Source organism: Vanellus vanellus, assembly GCF_965231255.1.
Source record: "Vanellus vanellus genome assembly, chromosome: 2".
Taxonomy (NCBI): domain Eukaryota; kingdom Metazoa; phylum Chordata; class Aves; order Charadriiformes; family Charadriidae; genus Vanellus; species Vanellus vanellus.
The window spans coordinates 49,368,875-49,394,803 of record NC_138906.1 but is presented as its reverse complement, the minus strand read 5'-3'; the positions used below and the strand labels follow the sequence as shown (position 1 = coordinate 49,394,803).

The following is a 25,929-nucleotide window of genomic DNA, read 5'->3' as shown; positions in this document are numbered from 1 at the left end:
GTGGGAGGGTCGCTGCTTTCCCGCCCGCTGCGGAGGTGCTGGGCGGTGGGTGAGGGGCCGGGGCCGGGATTCAACCGGTAGTGCCGAGCACCCGCTGCGGAGGAGTGGCCGGTGGGTGCGCGGGAGCCCTGAGGTGGCCGCGTCGGGCGGCAGCGGGGTCTCGGCGTGAGGAGGGGGCCCTGTGGGGAAGAGGCCTCCCGGTGGGCCCGGCCTTCCCCGCCTTTCCCCGCCCCTCTCCGGTGGAGGTCGGTGCCGAGGCTGGGCGGCGTGGGGCAGGCCCGTGGGCCGGCGGGGGCAGGGGCAGGGGCAGGGACAGGGACAGGGACAGGGACAGGGACAGGGACGAGAGGGGTTCGGCAGCTCCTGGGGGTGGGCGGTGCGCGCCCCGTCACGGCGTGGTTCCGGGTTACGCCAAAAATGTCAGGGCGCTTACTGGGTTTTGCTTCTCAGTTAAAGGATGAAAGGTGGTAAGGAGCCATTTTTTGTGAAATTCATAAAGTCTTCTGGGAGCTCGGAGTATTTTTTTAAAGCTCTTGAGGTAAGTAGGTTTGTTCACCTTTCTCAGTGCGCATGGTGAATTATCTCATTAAATTACTTTTGTAATTCTGACTTAGGTGTAGCTTATATATATACATCTGGAAATAAAGCTATTTCTGTAATAGAGCTGTTTAGTGTTTAATAAAGTTTGTTGAACAAGAACAATTTTGTTGAAATTACTTCTTGAACAAGAAATAATTATCGTTTCAAAGCCTATTGACGTGTAGCAAAGTGACGTGTAGCTTGGAAGGTCTGGATAGTGGCCACTCATCTAAACACTAAGCAAACTTATGAGGGAAACTGGATTCTTTTCCACTTTGAGAGGTTAGTGGGAGCTTAAGGCACTGTGTGGCATGATCAGGTCCTGAAAGTTTTTATGATGAATGTTTAAGTCTCATTATTGTAAAGACTTGGGGGGGTGAGTGGGACACCCATGAAGTATTTTACCCCTTTCTTCTGCCACTGTACTCTTGCATGGTAGCTTTGTTGTGAGCTGTGTCAAGTAGATATACTTGCATAGTTTTCACAGGATTGGCTATTTGTGATTTCTTAAATGTTTTATGCACTGTTTACCTGCAGTCTATAAAAGAATTTCAGTCAGAAGAACATCTCCAGATCCTTGAAGAAGAAACAGCACTCAATATAAAAGAAAATGATAAGTCGCTTTACATTTGTGATCCTTTTAGAGGTGGTGTTTTCAATCATCTCAAAAAGGTATGCTACGCGTTAACTTCTAGCTATATTCTTTTCTAGAAGCACTCATGTCCATATTTACATGTTTACATATGTTCTCTCTTTCTGCACTGAGTATAGCAGTATGAAGTATTCACAATAAAATCTTTAAAACTTCACTGTATCCTGTATTTAGGGAAGAAGATGAATAGCAAAGCATAAGGATTATTTTGAAGCATGTGGAAAAATAAATAGCGTGATCAGTTCCAATTGTGCTGGAGTTGCTAAGGTGGCTCTTGCACTTTTTTTACTTTCTGAGTAACATGATTTTCTTTAACCTGCAAGGAATTGTCCAGCAGACAAAGATAGGCTTGCTGGAATTCTCTGGCGTGTTAGCTATAGCATCTGATGCTCTTACTGAGGCCAGAAAACCTACAAGGATTGTACTGAAAATCCACAGCTGAAAGTAAAAACAAAACTGTCAACTACCTGGACGTGCTAGAGGAGGAGGAGGACAGACCAAGGGTGCTGCCTTCCTCAGGATTTGGGGACAAGGAAAACCTTCCTTACACCAGTGTACCTTCTGCTAATTTTCTTTGGTTTTTTTTTTCTGTTATTTTACTGCAGCTTGGTTGTAGAATTGTTGGACCACAGGTAGTCCTGTACTGCATGCAGTCCCAGCGATGTGTCCCAAGAGCTGAGCATCCTGTGTACAATATGACCATGGCCGATGTAATAGTATCCTGTACCAGCCTTGAAAAAGATGTTAGGGTAATGCATTGTACATAATGGATTGTTTAGCTGATTATTGTTGACATTTGCTTTAGATGGCTTGTTACTAAGGCTGCAGACATACTATATATAACTGTGCCTGTGTTTAGATATGTCTAGTCTTTCTATGTATGTATAGTTTATATAGAGTTGCATGGAGAAAGAGGGAGTCTTTTATGTAGTATGTAAATGTGTATGTAGTGATGTATCTATGCGTGCACATGTATATATTACATATAACATTTCAGCTGTGTTAATATAGGAGTAAATGTATGTTTTAGGGATTTTTCTGTTAAGTGGTTAGTTGGATCACTTAGCTTGCTAGTTTGTCTGCAGCTATAATGCTACAGACAACACGCTCTGCTTCTGGTTACTCTGGTTCTGGTACAGATTTAATATCCGGTCAGCTACAGTTTAAATAGTTTATCTTGGAAGTTTACTTTTTATTTATTGACATCTTGTTCTAATTTACACTACCTAAAATGCCAATCATCTGTCAAATTTTACTCCTACATTTGGTTGTAGTATTTTTATTAAGGATATGTATTACATTCAGCTTATCATAAATGTAAATAAAATGGAAATTATGTTTTATGTTTTTATGGCTTCCATATGTATTCATTTTGGTTTTTTCAACAATTTTTTAGGAGAAACCATGGACAATTGAAATCCATGATTTTGTTTTTTAAGGTGAATGTGAGTTTGATGTGGGTTCTTTCTTTTTTCCTGATAATTTTCTATATTTTTTTCCCTGCCCAGGAAGAAGTTCATAAATATGTGCAGATGATGGGTGGACGTGTGTACAGAGACCTCAATGTGTCAGTAACTCATCTTATAGCTGGAGAAGTTGGCAGCAAGAAATATTTAGTAGCTGCTTCTCTGAAAAAACCTATTTTGCTTCCCTCTTGGGTTAAGACACTGTGGGAGAAGTCTAAGCAAAGGTATAAAAAGAACCAAACCAAAACTGGTTTTGTTTTGGGGACTGGTAATTCTGACATTGATACAGACTTTTTTTTTTTTTGCTTGATTTTACTTGAAGAAAAAAATAATTTATTTCTTTTTTCTCTTTCATTCCTTTAGCATAATGAGATACACTGATATTAACATGGAAGACTACACTTGTCCTGTGTTCCTTGGCTGTACAATTTGTGTTACTGGCTTAAGTAGTTCAGACAGGAAAGAAGTCCAGCGCCTCACTGCTGAGCATGGTGGGCAATATACGGGGCAGCTCAAGATGAATGAATGTACTCACCTCATAGTTCAAGAGCCAAAAGGTAGAACTTACAGAGTGAATATTATTTTCACTTCTTGATCTGAAGTAGTGTAAATATGCATAAGCATAAGGGTTTTATCTGTCTCTGTGTCTGCTTTGGTGTTGCTCTTACTACTTCTGATTAGGGAATCACTGTCGATGGGAAGAGTGAAATGGGGCACCCTTAATTTTCTTTAAAGGCATGAGAAAGAGAACGGAAGAGGAAAAAAGACAGAGACCCATATGGTATTTAAGAGAAGAAAAAGGGAGAATCCTAGAAAGGACGGAAGAATAAAGAAAACCTAAGTTTTTTTGGAGAGCTGGATAGGATTTAATGCTGATTGAAATTGGATTGGGTACTAATGTTTTTTAACTGATCTATTCTTTGTGCCTTCTGAACTCTCTACTAAGAAAAAATAAAAGCTGTCTTTCCTCTTGGGAAGATGAAAGGATTGTAGTTTTATTGTGAGAAGAATGGGAAGGTTCCCCCCCACTCCCCCCCCCCATGTTTGAAAACTGTAAAGCCTTTTTTTTTTTTTTTCCTTTAGTGCCCTGTCATACTGTACCCATGAGCTAGCCATCAATGAGACTTTTTGCTATAACTTTATTTAGAGAATAAATAAGTAGCTTATCAGAAGAGTTCAGGATAACAACATTTACGTTGAAATCAGTGATTTCAATTTTTAAATTTTCTTAAAGTCCAGCTATCTTTCAGCAGTCACCGTTTAGCATTGGCCTTTTAGTGACTTGTGATTTTTATTTTGTTTACATTTGAAAGGTCAGAAGTATGAATGTGCCAAAAAATGGAATGTGCACTGTGTGTCTGTGCAGTGGTTTTCTGATAGCATTGAGAAAGGCTTCTGTCAGGATGAAACGATATATAAAATAGAGGCTGGATCAAAAGTGAGTAATACACCCAGTACGTCAACACCTACGAATCACGCCAGCAAGCCTGATAGTAAGTAAAACCTTTTAAAATATGTTAAAGTAAGGTAGGAAATATTCGTAGTAAAGGAGGAAGAACTGTTTCAAATTAGTAGGATGCTGCTTGCTTTTGTAATGCTGGTTTGACAGTTTGGGTTCTGATTCTACTTATTCTTAAAAGACAACAGATTGCTCTTATGCACATTGAATATTCCAACATGTGTAGACTTAAATTGTGAATAATTGCTTCAAAAGTACACTTGAATTAGGTGTATGAGTGTCTGCTTAAGAATCAGTAGCGTATATCTCTTAAGTCACGAAAAACCACAACTGTTCATACGTTTGTAGTTTAAAACAAGTGTCTGTTATGAATTTAATCTTACAGCGGTCTTAGGGGGGGAAACAAATGCTGTTTTTTAAAAAAATATTTAATTTAATTTTATTATTTTTTCTATTTTTCTTAATGTATTTATTTTTACTTACTGTATGCTATTATCAGAAGGAAAGTTAAAAGCATTTGTAAACAAACATTGTAACATGAAAGACACAGTGAGCTTTAAATGTGTCTTTCCAAATGCCTGTTACTGACTACTACTTCAGGAAATGACTGAATATGAGCACTGGGTTAGCACCACCAACAGAGCACTGGGAAGTCAACTTAGGAATTTAACCAGGTTATACTTACCTAGTATTTTTTATTCTACAGAATTTACATTTCCTTCTAGCACAACAGAATCGTATGTGGCAGTTTTGTGTAGTGAAGCGGCAGAGAGAGATGAGCCAAAACTAATGCAGCTTTTTTCATTTTGATTTTTATTTTAAGATCATACCCTTTCGGACGTCAGCCACATTTCCAATATCAATTTGAGTGGTGTTAATGAAACAGCATGTAGTTCTGATATGAGCAGCAGACTGGATCCTCTTCCTGATGAGCTGGAAAACTTGGATATAAGTTCTTTCCAAGCCCCTGAAGATTTGTTAGATGGGTGTCGAGTATGTTTAACAATGAATACTTTAAAATGTTTGGTTATAACCCTGTGGAAGCAACTAGGTGGAAGCACTGGCAATTGCTGCTTCAGTAAATTGTTGTTTCCATGGTCATTAGCAAATGCCAAATTTATTTCGTGTCCACAGGTTGTAGCTTGTGTTTGTGTCTGTGTATATATGTATGTATATGTATAATTGTATTAAATATGTAGTATAAATACAAAATTATATATTTATAGACGTATACATTTAAACTATAGGTTCTACAATTGTGTGGGTTTGGGTGGGTTTTGGGTTTTTTTGGTTGTATGACTTTGGCTGAGGGTTCATTCCATTAGTAAATATTGAAGTTTTACTAGATTAATTTGCAAAGTTAAATTAATCCAGTTCTAAATGCTTAACGTTTTTGCTGCTTCTCAGAAGCTGGACCACTAGTTCTGCACTGCTGGAACACAGGTTCTACAGCAGTCAAAACAAATTATACCAAAATATCCTACTTTATTTTTTTTCGTCTTTTTTACTTTTTCCGTTTTTTTAAAAGCCTTTTTTGTTGCTCTGTTCTCATTGTAGATCTATTTGTGTGGCTTCAGTGGCAGGAAGTTGGACAAGATGAGAAGGCTTATTAATTGTGGTGGTGGTGTTCGATTTAATCAACTTAATGAAGATGTTACCCATGTCATTTTGGGGGAAAATAATGATGAGCTGAAACACTTTTTGGACAAGACAGCTCACAGGTTATGATAACGATATTGCTTAAGGTCTATTTCTGCCTTGTTTTCTTTCTCTTACCACCTTATAAACAGGAAAGCATGTATTGATTTGGAGATCCTAAATAGTTCTTGACTTAAATGAGAAGACTTACAGCTGGTATTCATAAGTACGTCCTCATGTGCTCTTGAATACTGCAGTTCTTTGAGTAGCCATGAGTCACTTCAGTGAATAGAAAAACAAGTATTCTTACTGGAGAAAAGAGGTGTTAACTTGTATTTCTTAATATATTGAGAAGGAAGGATTTGGCAACCCAGCAGTGGCAGATATAATTTACATTATAGAAAATAAGTATGAATTTCTCTGTTCTCAGGCTGAAAGAATTTACAAAAAATAATAATCTTGAGGTTTGTAAAGTGCCCAAAGCTTGCATAGTATTGCAGTTATGAACTTCAGGTCTGCGTATATACTGGTATTAGCAAAGCAGGAAAGAAGAATCACAGTTCTGAAACCTGCCATAACTTGTTTGTATAACACTTTATTTTACAGGCCTCATGTAGTGACAGGAAAATGGTTGCTGGAGTCATTTAGTAAAGGTTATCTACATCCAGTGGAGCAATATGTCCCTCTAAATTACCAGCTGCTAGAGAACCCAATTTTGGAGCAACCTGGAATGAAGTCAATTCTTCCCCAAAATAACAGTCTCTTGAAGAAAGAAGCTGTGAATGTTATAAAGCACCAGAAAGCTGCTGATGATGACTTCCTCTCTCAATATGTAAATAATGATTCTACATTAGGTACGTTCTTGGCTCAGCACACCATAGAAAGTTTAACTGCTCATAATTAGTATATGAGCTTTGCAGCATTTGCTTATTAAGAAGCTAGCCACATCTAGTATGTTAACTTCTATATTGTGTTCTAGAAATCAAATTTTAAACAGGCCTAAATAGAGCAGTTTTTAATTAAAACCTGGCTGAAACAACAGAATACTGTCATTGCTTCGTAAAACTATTTTGAGTTGTCTTCGATGTTCTTGTCAAGCTATTACTATTGTTGGTTGGTTTTTGGTTCTTTTTCCTTTCAGATGAAGTTGAAAAACTAACATCCGGAACCATCGATGATGTTACTCACTTTACTGTTCAAGGAGAGAATCAATCTTCCGTCTGTAATGGTTCTTTGGGACAGTCTTCTGCACAGGTTGAAGGAGGCTTGTTTGTCAGAAAAAGTTTTCTTATTTTGGGTTTTGGTGAAGAGGATGAGTCCTGCATTGCAGATATTATAACGGAGAATGCTGGGAAAATTCTGCCGCTGCAAAGCAGAACAATTGCAGACTATGCTGTTGTACCTTTATTGGGGTGCACAGTGAAGCCGACTGTTGGTGATGTTGTCACAAATACGTGGCTGGTAAGGGAGTTACACTTTCAGTTCCATGAGTAAACAGGTATCTGCATTAGAAATACATCTTGTCAGAATGCAGAATTACTGCTGCCTTAAATGTAAGTAAGGTACTGAGAGATTAGCCTTGTTTCATTTGAAATGTACTAAAATGGAACCATGCTTTAAAGCCTCTGCATCTGTAAGGTATTTTTTGTCTGTTTCACTTCAATTTCTCCAGGCTTGTTAAATAGGAGTCATGACTCAAAGGCTTCATATACGAGAGTCTGACAGCATTCTCTCTAATGAGTCGTAGAAGGAGCTAGTTGACTAATAATGATTTCATTTGATATCTGTGCTTACCTGTCTCATGCTTTTTACAGCTTTTTAACTTGTGGCAGAAGAGCAAGTCAGCTTTATAGCTCAAAGTCAAAAAATATTAACCATATTTGCTAAGAGTGGGCACTTGATGTAGACTAATTGCTGTTAGTATTTTTCAGTACTAGGTAGCTTTCTGTGAAGTAAATCCGTACAGACCCTCAGCTCATGCCTTGAACTACTTTAAGGGAGCCTCCAGAGTTGGAATAGTAGTCAGTATGTCAAAACAGACAAAATTAAAATTATCTAGAAAAGAATTTGACTGATTCAATGAGAAATAATTTGTCTCAAATGTAATGATAGAAGCAGGATTGCTTGTTGTCGAGTCCATAAATGCTATTACACAATTGCTGAAATATTGTTAGCTTTGTTGCTGTTTGGCTTGATTTAGATTGTTATCTCTTTCACCTTCTTTAAGATAACATGTGTGGAACAGCAGCTTCTTTTAGATCCATGGTCCAATCCGCTTTTCACACCGGTCCCAGTAATGGAAGGAGTTGCCCCTCTGGTAGACTGCGTTCTTTCTTTTAGCCAGTTCACTGGTGCAGAGAGAGACTCCTTGGTTTATCTGGCAGGACTGCTAGGAGCCAGGTATGTCTCCTGTCACTGTTTCTTCTTGTTCTTAGGCAGCCAGTGTGATGAAATCCATTTATGCATTTCACTTTTTCTTTTACAGGAGTAACAAATATTACAGTTAAAGCTCTTTTGGATTCTATTAATTTACAAAACCTAGTGCTGAAGCAATGAGAGGTTGTTATATAATTATTTTATGTTCCTCTCCTTTAGAGAAATTGTCACATTCACACGGTCTAATTTCTGCCAGAATATGTTCAATCTCATACAATGACTGAGTCTCAGTAACTTTTTGCTCAAAAAAAGTCAGTTTTTCAGATGTCAGGCCTTCTGAATTGCTCTTCAGTTATCCAGGAGTGGACCACTGTTCCTCTTCTTCAGTACTATCTGGTTTGGCTCATAACCAATGATAGTGCACCATTTCCTAGGAGCTGGGATGGTGAATTATTTGCTCCTAATTCATGAAGGTCTTTGAAAAACATTGAAAAACATGTTTAGTCAAAAAGTGGCAAAATTGTATAGCTTAGAGTATCATTTGATCTGTTTTGTAGTCTGTTTGAACTGAATTTTTTGCTGGTGAGTTCTCAGCCCTGCTGTCTTCTTGGAAGATTGAGTCCTTGATGATAAGAGAAAAAATAATACAAAGAAAAATATTACACATTTTGAAATGATGCTTGTTGGCCCCAGAAAGGAATCTTGCATGTCCCATTAATCTTGCAGAAAAATGTTAGGCACAGTGTATGATTTGGAAATGGGATATGTGAGGACCTCTGGAGCATGAGAAATGTTAAGTTTTCAATACTGATAGAAGTAAAACATTACTGTGTAACTTTTTTTTGTGTGTGTGTAGGTTAAGCTGTCAAGTGCAAAGTGGATGGCCTTAGATAATTCTACTGGTTCTTTTTCTGTTGCTTGAATGCATTTTATAATAGTATAAACGTGCCCTAGATTAATTTTGTTTATGACTAAATGAATGTTTTATTAATCTAATTTTAGAGTCCAAGAATTCTTTGTGCGGAAAGCCAATGCAAAAAAGGGAATGTTTGCCAGTACCCATCTGGTGGTGAGAGAACCAGATGGTTCCAAGTATGAAGCTGCAAAGAAGTGGAATTTGCCAGCAGTCACTGTAGCTTGGCTTTTGCAGTCTGCAAGGACAGGAAGGAGAGCAGATGAAAGCAAGTTTTTGGTTGAAAATGCAGAGGCTGAAGGTTGGTTACTAGCAAGTTAGGGAATATGATTGTGTCATTATAATGTTTGTTCACAGTAAAGAAAGCAGGTATGATGAAATTTTTTTTCCTAACACCTTCAAAGTATTGTAGCTAAAGGATATTTTTCCAACTATTTTTTCCATATTTTTTTCCTGATGTTGAGTTGTTGTTGTAGAAACAATACTGTGTATTTGCTGCAAGTCTCTTGGAGCTAGTGGAGTTTTGTGGTTATCAGTCGGTTGGGAATCAAGCTCAGTGTCTGAGCTTTGTCCTTTCTGACATATGCTGCTCTGTAGATTGAACAAGAATTGGTGGTAGATCCAGCTTAGAACTTCATACTTGTTGATCTGCAATGATGTGATGCCCCTCTGCTCAGTCCTTCATGCCTACTTCATTTTCTGGTGCTTCTACTCCTTTTTCAGTTATTTCACACCTTTTATTTGGCAATATTTCTTCCATATTAAGAGGCAGACTACAGTGATTTAATACTGAATGTTAGCAGACCTGTTTTACCAGTGCACTTGTGAATTATTTACATGGGTCACTAAGTCAGAAGACAAAGGTATGTTGTTGGCATAAGCACGTCTTATCTGTATATTATGTTTTTAAGGAAAAGAAGTGGGGGGGCAGGGGAAATGAGCAGTGAAATGTAAAAGCAATTCTTGTACTAATCTTTCTGAGCTATAAAGATGATGAGTCATGCTTATCTAGAAGTGTTTATGATACATAAGCTCTAAGGGCCTATTCCTGGCTAAATCTTGATCCTATTGATCCAAAGGTGTAAGGGACTGAAAGTGTACATAGTGACCTAAAGAGGTGTGAATACAAAACAAATTTTACGTTGCATGGAAAGTAAGGAGTCAAGGCGGAGGAGTTACCTTTAATGTTGAAAGGGAAGGATTTATTGTGTATTACCTCTTTTTATTGGATTTGTATTTTGGTAGTTGTTGTATGACATATGTGGGCTATACAGATGTGTGTGGAACTGCAAACAGTGTGAGCGGGCCAGGTTGCTAGCTCTTTTTCAGACACTTAAGGTCAAGCTCAGTACCAATGTAATTCAAACTAAGTAGTTAATTGGAAGAGACAGTTAAGCTACTGGCTTTCAAAATATAATTGTCAGTTTAGAGCATTTATTGGGAGGGACATAAATTATTCGGGGGGGGGGGAAGGAAGGTCAGATGAACTTTCAGTTGTTGTTTAAATAAAAATGTATATCACATCTGTGTTCAAAAGATAAATCGGATTGCTTCCTTATGTTTTCTTTGTTTCTTTTAAAGATAAGGAGAGTTCCATTACTCAGCTTAGCAAGACACCAGCAAATGTTAAATCTCCTGATTCAGAACAACCTACTTATCTCCTTGAAGGTGGAAAAAAAACAGCTGTGACCCCTCTTGATATCAACAGGTTCCAGAGTAAAGCTTTCCGAGCTGTAATCTCTCATCATACTGGGAAGACAACCCCTCTTGCACAAGGGGGGCTGCCACAGAAAGAGCCGTCTTTACATCTTGATACCCCATCAAAATTTCTTTCCAAAGACAAGTTATTCAAGCCTTCTTTTGATGTAAAGGTGATCATCTTTGCAAATCTTTTGGTCTGTAGAGCCAGTATGTAAACTTAAGTACAGCACAGAAACCTGTGTTTACCTGTTTTTATGCTGTTAACATACAGACTTTCTGTTTAGAATAAAGACAGGAAATCTGGCTCTATTTATTTATATATATTTCTAGTTAATGAGCTATGGACTAAATTTATTGACTAGTAGATGCTGTAACGTCCTTAACAAAGCTCCTTTATGCTTATTGCATCATATGCTCATGTGTTCTACACCTCACACAGGACAGTCTGTGTTCTTTACATTTAAAGACTGAGAAATGTAACAACAAGGCTTATAATTGCTCCAGATATTTGGAAACAAGTGTTTGCTTGTTTTTTGATGAAAAGCTACTTTAATGAGATGTTTTAATGTAATAGTTTTATAGCAATTACAAAATTGTTATCACAAATTGAAAAATGCATTGGGGTTTGGGGTTCATTGTCTCACTCTGAAGGCCACAAGAGGCTTCTTCCTGTTTTGCTTATGCAGACTCTAAGATTTGGATTGTCTTGTACTGCTTTTGTGTGATGGTACTATAGTTGCATTTGCTAGCTGCTACTGTAGTACACTGTCCTGGTTTAAGAGTATGAAATCTTACTACAGACTATATTTGTGAAACCTGCGCGTGAGTGAGAATTTTGTAATGTGTTCGTGAAAGTCAGTCCGTTGCTTCTTTTTTGGTAGGATGCTCTGGCAGCTTTGGAAACTCCAGGAGGTCCTGATCAAAAAACCAGGAAACTGAGCACACCTCTCTCTGAAGTCATCGGCAGAAACTTGAAATTGGCACTGGCAAACAGCACAAAGCATACAGTAGCTCTTACTGCCAGCCCTCAGTTGACCACTGCACAGCCCGAAGTGGTAGGAAATTCTGATTTTGAGTTTCTGGAACATAGGCTTAATTACGAAAGCACCACGTCTTTTGTAATTTAAGTTACAAAGGAGATTGTGAATTGTGCTTTGTGATCTATGTGAGTAGAAATCCATATGACTGCATTCTTCAATGACAGTTAAAGGAAGGTTAGATAGAAGAGCTTCTTCTGCTTACTAGGGGTCACAAGATGTGATCAGTTGTTTACCCCCTTACAAAGACACGTTAGGTTATCCTTTCTTGCAGTCACCTTGCCTCTTCAGTCTAATCTACCCTAGTGAGAGAAAACGGAAAAAGATGTAGGAGAAAAGGGAGCTTATGTATTGCTTGCCACGTTAGTACACTGTGTAGAGGAGGGGCAAGAAAGCTAGTAACCTTCAGCAAGGGAAGGCTGTCACTTCCAATTTATAGCTCCTTATTCTTACTTTTTTTCACTCCTTTGAAGTACTTCTGGCATCAGGTTTGATAATTCCTTGATTGCAGTGTTCAGGAAGTGTTTGGTCTGCAATGGAAGGAGCAGAGTTATGTTCCAGGGAGACTGGCTGAGAGTGAATCTTTTGTCTTTGGTTTCATAGTGGTGGGTTTTGACCATGCAGTCTGGGGGAAGCCAAAATAGAGAAAATGTGTTTATCTCAGTTTTGTTGTGTGTTTTTTCTACATGCTTCACTAAATATTAAAGTATTTGTTATTGATACAGAAACCTTCCAAATATGACTCTCCTTTTTCTTTAATCCCTGCTGCCTGAACAGGAAGAAGAGCCCAAGCCTCTTGCTGATGTGGTTATATACGTTAGTAAAAAACTTAGTAAGAAGCAAAGCAAACTGAATGCAATAGCAGCTTCTCTTGGGGCAGACTACAGGTATCAACTGATAAAAACAGCTTCTAATCTTCTGTACTGATGTGACTTCTAATAGAATGCGAAGAATTGTATTTAATATGCTTTATCTACATGACCTTTTGCTATAGCTAAACGTATCACCATCTTAAACAATTTCTATTGCAAAGTAAGGCCATCTGCTTCTAATGTGAAATAAGGCCATCTTTCCCCACCACATCCACAGTCTGTGTGTTCTTGATAAGTCTGTCTTGGAAAGACTGTTTGTCCTGAAATCTTCCTAAATTGCAAATTTTTAAATTTTTTTTTTTTCTTCTCTTCTTTTTTTGAAGAAAACTATGAAACGTGTTTAGCTTTTGGGTAGTTTAAGATTTGCTTTTTACTTCAGATTTTGAATCTGATCTGAATTTGTGTGTGTTTCTACCTGGCTCAAAACTAATTATTTTATAGATTGTAAGCATGGCTAAGTTAGTGTGCTTAGAAAAGCTTAGGAAAAATAGGAGGTCAAGAGGAGAAACCACAAAATAACATTTGTGATTTTAAGACAGAATTCTGCTCCCACTAAATCCGATTTATATATTTTGTTAGTGATTTCTATAGTGTTACCATTCACAGTGTGGATGAGGTAATTGCCCTTATGTTTGGTAGTACTTTTTTAAATACTTTTAAAAATTGGTTTAAATGCTAGAATCTTGCATTTTGTTTATTTTGGGCTTCCAGGATCAGTATTTCACTTGCAGCTCAATACGTCAACAAAAAAAAAGCGCTCTCATCTTGGGTCACACATTCTTCTCAGGAATTGATTTGAAACTCCACTTACTTAACTAAAAACAAATAAAAAAACCTAAAGCAAAACCCCTTCTCTTCCATATATGTGTCAGATTTAATTTTGTTTACTTCAGGAATGCTTTCATAAGACATTGAAGTTGTTCTATCCTGAAACTGAATGCTGTCTTTAGATGAAGAAAGTGGGCTCATTGCTTATTTAGGCATAACAAAATAGGCAAAGCAATATTTTAACATGAACAAGGGCTAGAACAATTTCTGAGCTGGATTTCTGATACTTTTTGATAGAAATTATATCTTGAAGTTGTATTTTGTTTTCTTTTCTAGATGGTGCTTTGACGAAACAGTAACACACTTCATCTATAAAGGAGGACAAAATGACAGCAATAAGGAATACAAATCTGTTAAAGAACGGGGAATACATATTGTTTCAGAACACTGGCTTTTAGAGGTATGGAGTTTGCTTTGTTCCTTTATTAAAAGTGAGGGGGAAATGTAAGCTTAAAAACAGTTGTATGGCAGTGGATTTTCTGTTTGCATTTATACTGCACATGTATAGGAAGTGATGTTTTGCATCCTGCTTTGAATTTATAAATTGAGCAGTCAGTTTTCACTCATGTACTCTTACCTTGTTCTCCACAAGGAGAAAAGAAATTCTCTTCCATTTCTACTACATGTTTCTCAGAATGAGGGCCACGTTTTTCTCTTGTGTAAAGTACTTCTTTTGGTGGTGTTCTTATTGTACTTTTCCTGTGTTTAGATGTGGAGTTTCTCTTTTATCTCAATCAGTTTCTCATTTTTCTTATGTTAACTGATGATATTACAGAGTGCCCAAGAATATAAACGGCTTCCTGAATCTCTCTTTCCTCACACTTACAATCCCAAAATGAGCCTGGACATCAGTGCAGTGCAAGATGTCAGGTTCTCCTCCTCCAGTAAACTTCCATCAACTGGAAAACCAGCAGAGGAAAATGAGGTATAATGTGTGATATGAATTCATGTTCTAGGAAGTGATTTGGATTCAGTTAACTTAATTGTTACAATAACATATTAATAAAAAGCATTGATGCTTATTCAGCAATGCGCTGAATCAGGTTTAGCTAGTAATTAATAGTAGCTATTGCAGATGTTCCTTAAAGTTTTTCTGCATTTGTAATATTTCTCTTCTAGGGCAATGGAGGGAAACACAGGCATTTCAGGATTAGAAGGGCCTTCCAAATTTGAAATGATTTCCAAATTTGAAATGATTTCCAAATTTGAAATGATTTCCAAATTTGAAATGATTTCCAAATTTGAAATGATTTCCAAATTTGAAATGATTTCCAAATTTGAAATGATTTCCAAATTTGAAATGATTTCCAAATTTGAAATGATTTCCAAATTTGAAATGATTTCCAAATTTGAAATGATTTCCAAATTTGAAATGATGTAGGTCCAGTCTTTGCTTTCTCTTGGTGGTAACGAGATCCAAGGTGTGAACTTGCCTTAGCAGACATTTAGATTGCAGAATAGGTGTTGTCACTGATGCTGCTGTTCACTGTTTTGCTGTCTTTGTTGAAGATGGGTTAAATGCAAAAAGAATTGGTGTTTGAGAATTCTACGTGTCTTCATTGTTTTTAGATTATTCCAGTGGATGAAGATGATGCTGAAGATGATGTAACTACTGACCAAATAAAGGAAATGGTCACTGCCGGGGAAGAACAAATTGTAACAAGCGAATCCAAAGGAGGTAAATGTTTTCAAAATAGTTGTGGAACATCAGACTATGAAAATAAGCCTTTTACGGTTTCAGGTGTTTAGTGTTAAGATCTGGAAGCTTTAGGTACCATATTTATGTACCAGTCACGTGCAGCTTAGCCCTTATTGTTGCTGGATGAGAGGAAAGGGGTTTGCTCTCTATTTTAAAGAATTTGACAGCCCATAAGAAAATCATCCGTTGCAAATTACTTAATTGCCATTTCTTTGTTTTTAAAACACTGAAGTTCATCTTTAACATGACAAATCAGTGTTTTAGAGTATACCTTTTTGTTATGTTAATAAATGTGTTGTGGGAGAATTGTGGATATAAGTTAGATCATGTGAGCAAACTCAGAAGTGAGCCAAATGGAGATTTCTCCTTGTGTCTAGGAATAGCTGACTCGAGGCATACGTAATTTCCCTAGATATTTTTTCCCATGTATCTTTTCCTCTCCTTAATGTGTTGTCTTTGTTCTGATGAGGGGGTGGCGGGGCAGAAGTTGACTGGAATTTCTATTACTTTTCATTTGTTAAAATTTAACAGGCTTGATCTTACAAATTTTGTTCCTTCTCTTAAGTTTTAACCCAAGCACTGGAAATGAGGGAGAACTTCCAAAGGCAGCTGCAGGAGATCATGTCTGCCACCTCGCTAGTGAAACCACAAGGACAAAGAGGATCCCTTTCAAGGAGCAGTTTTGATGGTTTTCCAACCACTCCTGATAGCACACGGTCTGTGCGAAATGGCCGCAGTAGGGCTTTGGAAGCTCTAAGGTATTGATTTGTGTTTCATAGTATCTCATTTTGTCCTCCCTGCGCATACTTAGACATTCATTGAAACATGAATAGGTCTTCAGGGTTTTCAGATGTATTGTCTTTCTCTACCGAGGTACTTAAGTTGCTTCTCTTGCAATTCAGAATCTTTAACTAGACATGCTAGATAAAGTCAGAATGTTATCTTAATCCATAGTGGGTATCTTGTTTTTAAAAAATCACAGAATAGTAAGATTGCTTTTTAGTTTTGAATTGAATTATGCCAGCTGATTTATTTTCTTTTTCTTCAGGTTAGTTAGTGTTCTTATAGATTTTGAAGAAAGCAGTGCTGCAGTATTTCAGTACATAGGTCATATACAAGTAGTAGATATTCCTGCAAAGCACCTCTGTGAATGTTTCTCCTCTTTTCTTTGTCTTTCTTTCTGAACAGAGAATAGGATTTGAACTCTTAACAACATTGAGCTACAGTGAGAAAGTAATGGAAACCTTGCAAAATTATTCCTTTAGCTCAGTGTTTATTTGCAAATTAATATATTCAGTAAAAAGTAGAATATATTGTTGTTTGAATAATGTATCAATATGCCACATAATAAAAACATCTCCTTTGGTTGACTTTTTTCAGCCATGCTGACACTTAGGCTTACAAAGCCAGGCTGCCGGGAGTTGCTTTAATACTGAAATTGTCCCCTTTCTCAGCCATGCTTTCTAATAATGAGGTCACTTGGATGCTACAGTTGGTGTGATTATTAACACATTGCCTTCTAGTATGGTAGTATTCTGTAAAACAAATGAGTATTTAAGGTGTATCTGCTTTTTCCTTAGGCAATCCCGTCAGGCACTCACAGATATAAACACAGAGCCATCCCAGAGTGAGCAGATCATCTGGGACGATCCTACTGCGAGGGAGGAGAGAGCAAGACTTGTCAGCAACTTGCAGTGGCCTAATAGTCCTTCCCAGTACACTGAGCATGGTCAGAGTATCGCCAATAAGAAAATGGATGAGTCTGCCTTCAAAGGATCTTTAGCTGATGCAGAGATTGCTGGTATAGGTAAAATCAGAAATACAATATCCTTGTTCTTTGCTACAGCATCCATTTGGTCTTTGGGACTTTTAAAATACAATAGTGTTTGAATTCTACTTTTTTGTTGTTGTTTTTTTTTTTTTTAAAGTGAGCATTGTTGGCATTTTTTAAATGCCAAAAGACATTTTTACATCTTTTAGCTCCATTATGTCTTGCTGTTTTTTAAAGAGAAACTTTCCTATCCATTTGCCATTTGTGGTCAAACACCAAGGCAACACCTGTCCAAAAATAGTCTGTGTCAGCCTTAGGAAGTCTTCCAAATTTATTTTGGAACTACATCTGGTTTCCAGGGAATAATTCAGGTAGGTATAGTGGAATTCAAATGGGAATATCGATAGCAAAATCTTTTTAATTGTAGTGGAAATGTTCATAGGTGAAGAATGGAGATGTAGGAACTGGGTAACCCATAAGCCTGAAAAACAGGTGTCAGAGCTGCCCATGGACATGCTCAGGATTCAGTGAAGATGCTGTACTTATCTTCCCTGTTCTTTTTCAAGTCTTTAGTCTACTGCTAGGACTAAGGAAGCAACATACTTAGGTTTTTCCATCTGTTTTTGCTTTCTTCCCATTCCTGCCTCTGGAGAGGTAGCAGAATCCTTTATTTCTCTCTCCCTGCTGCCTCCCTCCTGCCCCTAGCTCCTTCCCTCAATGTACTTACAGAGTTTCTGCTTGCACTAACAGTATTCCTGAAAACTGACCCTGTCCTAGAGGAGGTTGAAGAAAATTAGCTAAATGCATTCAATTGATTTTTGGTTCAACTGAATCGGTGTGGTTTAGCCAAAGAAATTAGGCTATTTGAGGCTTTTGTTTTTTCAAAGCAAGGCGTTCAGGGACATTAGTTTGCAGTGTTGGAATTGGTGGTTTTTGCTATAAGGAAGAGCATCTTTATGAAAGGCAATGGTGTAATGTAACTTTACATGTTGTAGCAGCAGTTGTGTTTTGTCCTTTTAGGATAGCTACTTTTTTTTAAATTTTATTTTATTTTTTACTTTATCCATAATTATATTCAGCCAAAGACAAGTCATGCAACAATGCTTTATTTTCACAGCTGTTCCTGAGGCTGGGGATGGAGATTTGATTGAAGGTCTAAAGAATCCTGTATGTAGAGATCCTGAAACACCGATTCAAGATCACTTGATCCCCACTCCGCAGGCCCCCAGCATTGCTTTCCCACTGGCTAACCCTCCTGTGGCACCACAGCCCAAAGAAAAGGTTTGTCATATGAAGAAATATTTATGACGATTTGTGTTGTGAGAAATGTGGTGACAGTTTATGAAGTTTTGAACTTGACAGTAAATATAAAACAGGTGAATGTCTGCATTTAAAATCTTGAAGTGGATTACTTTTGTGCAGTTCTATTTCTCTTTCCCCCTTTCTTCAAGATTTTGAACAAATAATGTTTGCTTAAATAAATAAAGCTTTTTTGTTCAGACAAATAAAGCTTTTTGTCCTGTTAGGTCCTGCTGGAATGCAGAGGTAGGCTTTGGAGTGGAGAATTACTATGTGTATTACTTGGAACTCCTCCAGCCACGTTAGGATGGTGGAGAAAAGGTTAAGCCTTTGTTTCCTTGGTGGTATCTGGAATTTATGTTTAGGTACAAACAGAAAATTATTTTTCTGCCAAAAACCTGGTTTAAAATTCTACTATTTTACAGTGAACTTGGAAGGGGCTAGGAAAATGAACGCAGTCTTTTGCCCGCAGTGTATCACTTGACGCTCAAACTTTCAGCAGCTCTGTGTCTTCAGAGGCATAACATGTTATGTTAGTAAATAAGCTGTGGTGGAAATGCATAGAGGCCCTCAAAGTTATAGAAAATCTGAATGAATGAGGCAGTGTGATAGATGGATGATGATTTCTTCATGTGTTAAACTTGGCATTCAGTCGATATGAATGAAGGATTTGTTTTTATGACAGGTTGGTTCAGTTGTGCCCTGAAGAAAGGGGGAACCAAGAGGATGTTAAGCAGGAGTCTTAACATTAATTTGATAAGATCCAAGCTTTTTTTCAAGTGATTGACAGGTTTGGTTCTGCTTTTTCTGGCTAAAAGAAAACTTAATATAAAAATAACCCAGAGTGTTTGGCAGAGAAATAGTCAGCTGTCAACCTAATCTTTTTGTCATATTTTCAAAATCTGTTACTGTATTTCCAGGCTGTTACAGAAGATGAGAAGGCTGATGAAGAACCAGCAAAACACCGTAAATTTCAGCTGTCTTCTCTTAATCCTCCAGAAAGATTTGATTACTGCCATCTGATTGAGGAATTAGGTACCAGATATTTGTGAAATGTAAAGAATAGTATATGTCTGTATGTGTCCGGTCAGCTGTGGCTCGTTGGGGAAAAGAAAGGGCTTCTGTTAATGACTCATCAGATTTGAGGTCTCAAATTTATGGCTTTCTGTGCTTGCGAGCGATTCTTTGAATATATTATTATTATGTGAGCGATCAGCTTTGCCATAAAACAGCAATGGTTTTGTCTTCTAGCAGTTTTCTTCTAGCTGTCTCCACAACAGCCTCATTCTTTACTATTGAGACTGCCCAGGATCTGCTGTGCTCTGATGTCTCTCTCATTCCTGTCTGCGTTACAGTGGCACTTTATTTTTATCAGAGCCGCTCTTTCTTGGCTGCTGCTTCTTTGCCAGCTTCTGCCCATGTCACTTCAATGACAAAACTTTCAGTGTAAATTTCAGTTAAGTTTAACCAAATTCAAATGATTCTAACTTTGAGTTGATCCTTTCTGTGGTACAGCATGATCATTAAATAATTTGAATCAAATTAATTCCTCAATTCAAGGTGGAATAGTACTTGAGAAACAGTGCTTTGATCCAAGCTGCACGCACATTGTTGTGGGACATCCTCTTCGAAATGAAAAATTCTTGGCTTCAATGGCAGCTGGAAAGTGGGTGCTTCATCGTTCCTACCTGGAGGCATGTAGAGGAGCTGGCTGCTTTGTTCAGGCATGTGACCTTATTATTAAGAAATTAGTATGTTGTACCTTGTCGCATTTCTTTTTATTTTGCACTGCTAGGAATGGACTTAAATTCTCAAAAGCAATTAGCAGTTTGGGGTGCCTGAGCCTTGGGAGAACATCCAAAGTCTGAGAAATTTCTGGCAAACTTTTCTCTGAAACCTAGTCTGGGACCAAACTCCTGTTATAGGAGAAATAAAATACCTATATTTTTATAGTTAGTTCTGAAAATGGAAGCTTGAGTACCTTTTTGGTAAATTCTCACTGGTATCAGCTAAAGTTATGTGGACCTTGTTACACCAGGATTTAAGTCCTGATTCTTTCAGTAAGCAAACATAATAGTCTTAACTGATCCAGGTCTGTAACCACGTACATAAACATTTTTAACACTCTCTTCCAGCTCCTCACCACCCTAAACATTATTTCACACTTCTCCTGGGTCTGGCAGTTCTTTTACATTGACCAGGCTAACTTTAAAATAATGCCTGTAAACTGGTTCACATCTGTACATATTAAAACCAGCTTTCATTGTTTTGGAAGACACTGCAGAAATGTAGAGTTGATGGTGTCCAGAGTAGTGAGTTACTTTGCCCTGCTGTTGAATTCCATTGCAAGAGGAATCTGGTTGTCTACAATGTGACATGAGGACACAGAAATCATGAGTTGATTTAGATACGATGTGCAATTAAAAGCTGTATCTCTAATTTTAACTAGAGCTATTTTGGCCATCTAAAATAAATATATAAAGCTAGAGCGAGTTGGGATTTGTTCTGGGTTTTTTTGGTGGTGGTTTTTTTTTTTCATTTTGGTGTGGGTTTTCTTATTTATTTTTCTGCTGGTAACATTGGCAGGATTGCATTGTAATTCAAGCTTATGATTGTTCTAGGAAGAAGATTATGAGTGGGGAAGTAATTCCATACTTAATGTTTTGCCTGGAATCAATGTAAACCAGAAGAAACTAGCACTTGCAGCCATGAGGTGGAGGAAAAAAATTCATAAAGGGAGGCAAGAAACTGGTATTGTTGAGGTATGGTATTGTTGCAGTATTTAGATAGTCATGTAAGTTGTACAGTGTGGGTGGACAGGACAGGGATTGTCAACCAAGAAACTTAACTGGCAGGGAAAGGTAATCTGCCTTGTTATTAAGAACAAAATGGTGGCTTACCTGGATATATTCTAGCTCAGTAATTTTGTTTAAAAACAAAAAACAACAACAACAGAACAGCTTTTAGTGCTGGCATATTAAAAGTCTTAATCTCTTCCTGGACCATTGTTCAATTTTTGCAAAGCTGGAATGTGGCTACTTACGTATGTAAATGTCCCTTGGCCCTGAAGATGATTACACTTCATATTTCTGATGGGGGAGCTAACCTAACTCGGCTTCACTAGGAAATCACAACTCGTACTGCCAGTAATGGGTACAAATCCAGTGTTGTGCCATATAGATGAATACAGCTCTCTGGAGAGTGTTTTTATAGCTCTAGCAGCGAGCATACTGTTGTGCTTCAAACATGGCACAAGTTTGCACCGTTCCTAAAGCACCTTCTGTGATTTTTATGGTGCAAGTTCCACAGTCTTTCAGTGCAATTTTTGAAAGTGGGAATCCGTCTCTCCAAAGCCTTTTAACTCCTCTCTCAAATCAGGCATTGCAGTTGAATATTCGTTGAAAAGTAGAAATACCGCTGCTGTTTCAGTTGCGTCAGGATAAATCTTGACTTGCACGTATTTTACAATAGGAATGCTTGTAACAAATCCTCTGTACTCCTTGCCTACTTGGAAACCAGAGTGGCCCTAGGTGCTGTTACTGTAACTGAGTAGATAATGTAGTGTATGGTGTGGGGGGGAAATGTTGTTTCCAGGTAACTGTTTTTCTTAAGATGTGTTTCTGTAGATGAGCGTCTCATGTTCTAGAAAAAAATACTCATTGCCAAGAGTCTTTTCATAGATCAGTTTGCCCATCTTTCTGTGCAGGTTGAAGGACTTGGTGGCAAGCTGCCTGACTGCATCATGTTGGCCCAATAGTTGTATGTTGTGTGGGTTTTTTTTTTCTGCCATTTACAGTTAAAGATAAAACTAGGTGATAGCAACTCTTCGTCTGGTGGATATACATGGAAGGGGCAAATTTTAGACCCATTAAGTGTTTGTACTTTTTTAGTACTGACGTACTTTTGACTAAATTGAGTCTTTTATCTAGGGAGCTTTCAGTGGCTGGAAAGTGATCCTGAATGTTGACCAAACCAAGGAAGCAGGATTCAGGCGCCTTCTTCAGTCAGGAGGAGCAAAAGTATGTAGTCTTTTAAAAAAAAAAAAAAATAAATTTAATTTGTGTGGTTTTGTTTTTTTTTCTTTCTTTTAAACTCTGTGCTGGGTATTTTCCATGAGTAAAAGGTCCTAACCAACAAAATTGCTCACACAGGATAGCAAAGGGTGGGAGGAAAAAGTTATGTCATCTTCATTTTGCATGTGGTCAGGCAGGGCAGCTTGCCTGAGGTCACACAGGTCATTAGTGCTGGTGGGAATTGAATTTCTGTGCTCTGCTCTGATGAGAAGGATTATCCTTCTTGAGAGGTATGTGATGGTACAGAATGCAGCTGTAAATGGTATTTTATTTCCCATTAGTGTGCTAGTTAGAGTGAAATTATAGGTCATGAACTGCATTTGTCTTGGGGAAGAAACACAAAAAAGTAAACTCATTTTTTGTCTGTCGTGTTTTAATCTGTAGGTGTTTTCTGGTCATTCTGTGTCTCTCTTTAAAGAAGCGACTCATCTCTTTGCTGACTTCAGTAAGTTGAAGCCAGATGCTGCCAGGGTTAACGTAGCAGAGGCGGCAGCCCAAGGAGTGAACTGCCTGAAACCAGAGTACATCGCGGACTACCTCATCCAGGTGTGCATGCCCAGGACTCTCAGGAGTGCTCTTCACCTGCCCCACAGGCCAATGGGGCAACCCGAGCCACCTGAAACCTCAGAAAGGGACTGCTGCTGTACTGGTCATGTGCCTCCTTTGCCAGCCATTGTAGCCACAAGTGCTAGTTTTAAAAAATGAGTGAGCTGTTTCTTTCTTCTCAGAAGCTTCTTGAGCTAAACAAAGACTTGAGCTAAACCACTTTTTTTTTTTTTTTCTTCCTCTATTGAAGGATCCACCTCCCCCAATGGAGTCTTACTGCCTGCCAGAAGCTGAATCTTACATTCAGAATAACGCAGAACTTGGAACTGGATTATCCCAGAAAAGAAAAGCAATGGGAGAAATGAGCAGAGTCAAGCGATCCAGAATACACTGAGCCAATTCCATGCTTTTAATTTGTATATTTTTAAATTCATATTTATATTTTATCATTCTCACCACAAAAAATTAAAATCTTTGAGTTTCACTTCTAATTTGTCCTGAGATTAAAATAACTTTGCAGTAATATTCGTAGGAAAGATTGCTTTGGTTACCAGTAGCATCTAAAAATATGGCAAGAACTCATCCAAAAAATACTGTCTCCAAAATGTCCTAACTATCCCACTAATGATTTTGTTTAGTGACACCATTGGATAATAGTTAAGAAATACTTTGTGAGATGCTTATCACATCTTTTATCTGTGTGTTGTGGAGAAAATACCACTTGATAACAATTCTGTGGCACTTCCCACCTTGTAGTGGACTTAGGTTTTACATGATTTTTTCCTCTTTTGGTATTTTCTATTGGAGGGGAAAAGAGAAACTGGACAAAAAGAACTGGCTTGTAAATTTTTGTACTAATAGAGGGTGTAACAAATTATTTCTATAAAACAGAGGTGCTGCCATTCTGAGTGCTGATGAATCAGTTCCACAACCACAGAACCAACGGTGTTTGACAAGAAGTGAAGTTTGTCTGACCATGCTCCCTGTTTGAGTCTGCAACAGGAACCAGAGGCGGAACAAAGACGTTAGTTTCCATCAGCTGGAAATATTCTTGGTCAGACAACCACAATATTTGACAAACTATTTGACCTTTTAGTAACTCTGGGGTCTGGGTCTCTATTTACTGAACTTGCTGTGTGAGGTGCACTGTGTTAGTCTGGTAAAAGTGCATGTGCTTATGAAATCTGAAGAGCTGTATTTAAGCAGCTGGAATTACCGCAGCCTGTTTGAACAGAAAAGCACAACATCCAGTTGCACAGGACCAGTGGAGTCATCTGGGGAAATACATGTAACATCTTTAAAGTCTATTTAATTTACCCCTTTATTGTTTTGAAGAGGGTGGGTATATTCTACTTCTATTTTCCAGCTGCTGAATACTGTGTTGTATAGAAAATCTTTGCATCAGTATCCATTACAGATACAAGAACAGAGCATCTCACTAGAGCCCTATGCAATGTGGAGAATCTTGCTTTAGGCTGGGGACAACTAACCCCCTGCTGCCAGGGAGAAGGGACAAGGGGCCTGAGCTGTGGGAGTCTCCAGGTGGGAGAGAACAGTAAGGCAGCTTGCCTTTGTGTGCAAGGCTGTGCTCTGTGCTTCTGCTTCCTACTTTAGCTCAGTGGATGTTTTGTCAGCCTACAACATGCTGTCAGGGTGACCTGAAGGAATGGTCAGGAAGGATTGAAAGACACCAATGAATGCGAGGGATTTGGTTTTTAAAAAGTGAAATCTGTGCCCCTCTCAGTGGGGGTTTAGGCTGTGGCAAGATTGCTACGCTGGGTTGCAGAGACTACAGTCTTACCACCTGCTTTCCTTTTCTTGATCTGAACACCTTGATGTTTTTTGCTATTTGTGGATGTCAAACAGACCTGACTTGCTTCAGGTCCAAGTGCTGAAGATAATGCTGCTCTTAATGCCTTAAATCACATTTTGAATTAACTTTGTATTTCACTGGCAATTCTCTGTTGTACCTCCAAAATACTGCTTTGCATTGCAGGCATTTTAAATAGGTGTGGATAGTAGTAGCTGAGACCTAAGGGTCCTGTGACTTTATTTTTTTCATCTTCCCTATCCTACAGAAGAAGCTGCTGTGGAAGGGTAGTGCTGCTATTATCACTTTACAGATAAGAAACCACTCCCTGACCCACTTAGCTAAGCTTTAAAGAAGTCTTGGAGACTCACAGTTCCTGCAGCTGCTGTGAATCCTGGGGGCAGGGCAGAAGGGGAGCAGCTAAAATGAGACGCATGCATGGAACCAGAAACATGGGATCTGAGCATTACCTGTTCTCCAGCTACCTGCTCAGCTTGCACCTATGTATATACCACAAACCGGGACACAGCATGCACTGTCTAGGTGGGCATCAGCTGTAAACCAGGGGGAAGGCAGGCACTGAGCAGCTACAGTGAGGGAATAAGGACAGGGAGGAAGCAGCTGTTACAGCCCGGCCAGCCCCTCTTCTGCGCTGAGCCAAGAACAACTGGATAACCAGCATGCTGCTGTCCCATCACACGGATGGCTCAGGGTCACCAAAGAGAGAGGGGTGAACACAACAACAGCGAGACAAACTTGGAGGTATAAATTCAGTTGGTGCTGTTAAGATAAATTTATTTTCTTCAGCTTTCTTCACAGGAAACATCACAAAAGTGCTTTACAGAGTTTGATACCATTACTCTAACATGGGACGAAAGGACAACAACAGGTGTGTGCACTGCACAGTTAGAAGTTGTCATATGCAGAAGCCATGATAGGTAAACCAGGGTAAAAAAAATCTACTGACAAAAAATATATATATAGTTCAGGTTTTGAACTTAAATTATGACTAGAAACATATAGTTATATAAATATACAGGCACCATTAGGTTCCTGTGTTAAGTGTAGGGGCCACACAGGGATTCTCAGAAATAGATCATACTGTACTCTCCTTTGCCGAAACTGTTTCTGCTGTGCTCAGCAGGCTCCCAGCTAACCATTTTCCCAGCCAGACAGTATCATTCTTTCTTTTGCACTGCAATAAGCACTT

At 38.4% G+C, this 25,929-nt stretch overlaps 1 protein-coding gene across 1 annotated transcript; it reads left to right on the top strand.

The window, feature by feature from the left end:
- TOPBP1 (DNA topoisomerase II binding protein 1) lies at nt 1-23,401 on the top strand. Its single transcript, XM_082499314.1, has 28 exons — nt 1-245; nt 451-538; nt 1,117-1,251; nt 1,837-1,980; nt 2,740-2,921; nt 3,061-3,254; nt 4,011-4,190; nt 4,980-5,149; nt 5,714-5,877; nt 6,401-6,648; nt 6,936-7,255; nt 8,022-8,194; nt 9,173-9,384; nt 10,665-10,954; nt 11,666-11,839; nt 12,599-12,708; nt 13,798-13,921; nt 14,297-14,446; nt 15,091-15,199; nt 15,786-15,978; nt 16,801-17,027; nt 18,109-18,272; nt 19,211-19,325; nt 19,851-20,014; nt 20,912-21,052; nt 22,220-22,309; nt 22,748-22,909; nt 23,160-23,401. Exons 2-28 carry the CDS (start codon nt 458-460, stop codon nt 23,301-23,303), a joined length of 4,560 nt encoding a protein of 1,519 aa, XP_082355440.1. The 5' UTR covers nt 1-245; nt 451-457; the 3' UTR covers nt 23,304-23,401.
- The last annotated feature ends 2,528 nt before the right edge of the window (nt 23,402-25,929 follow it).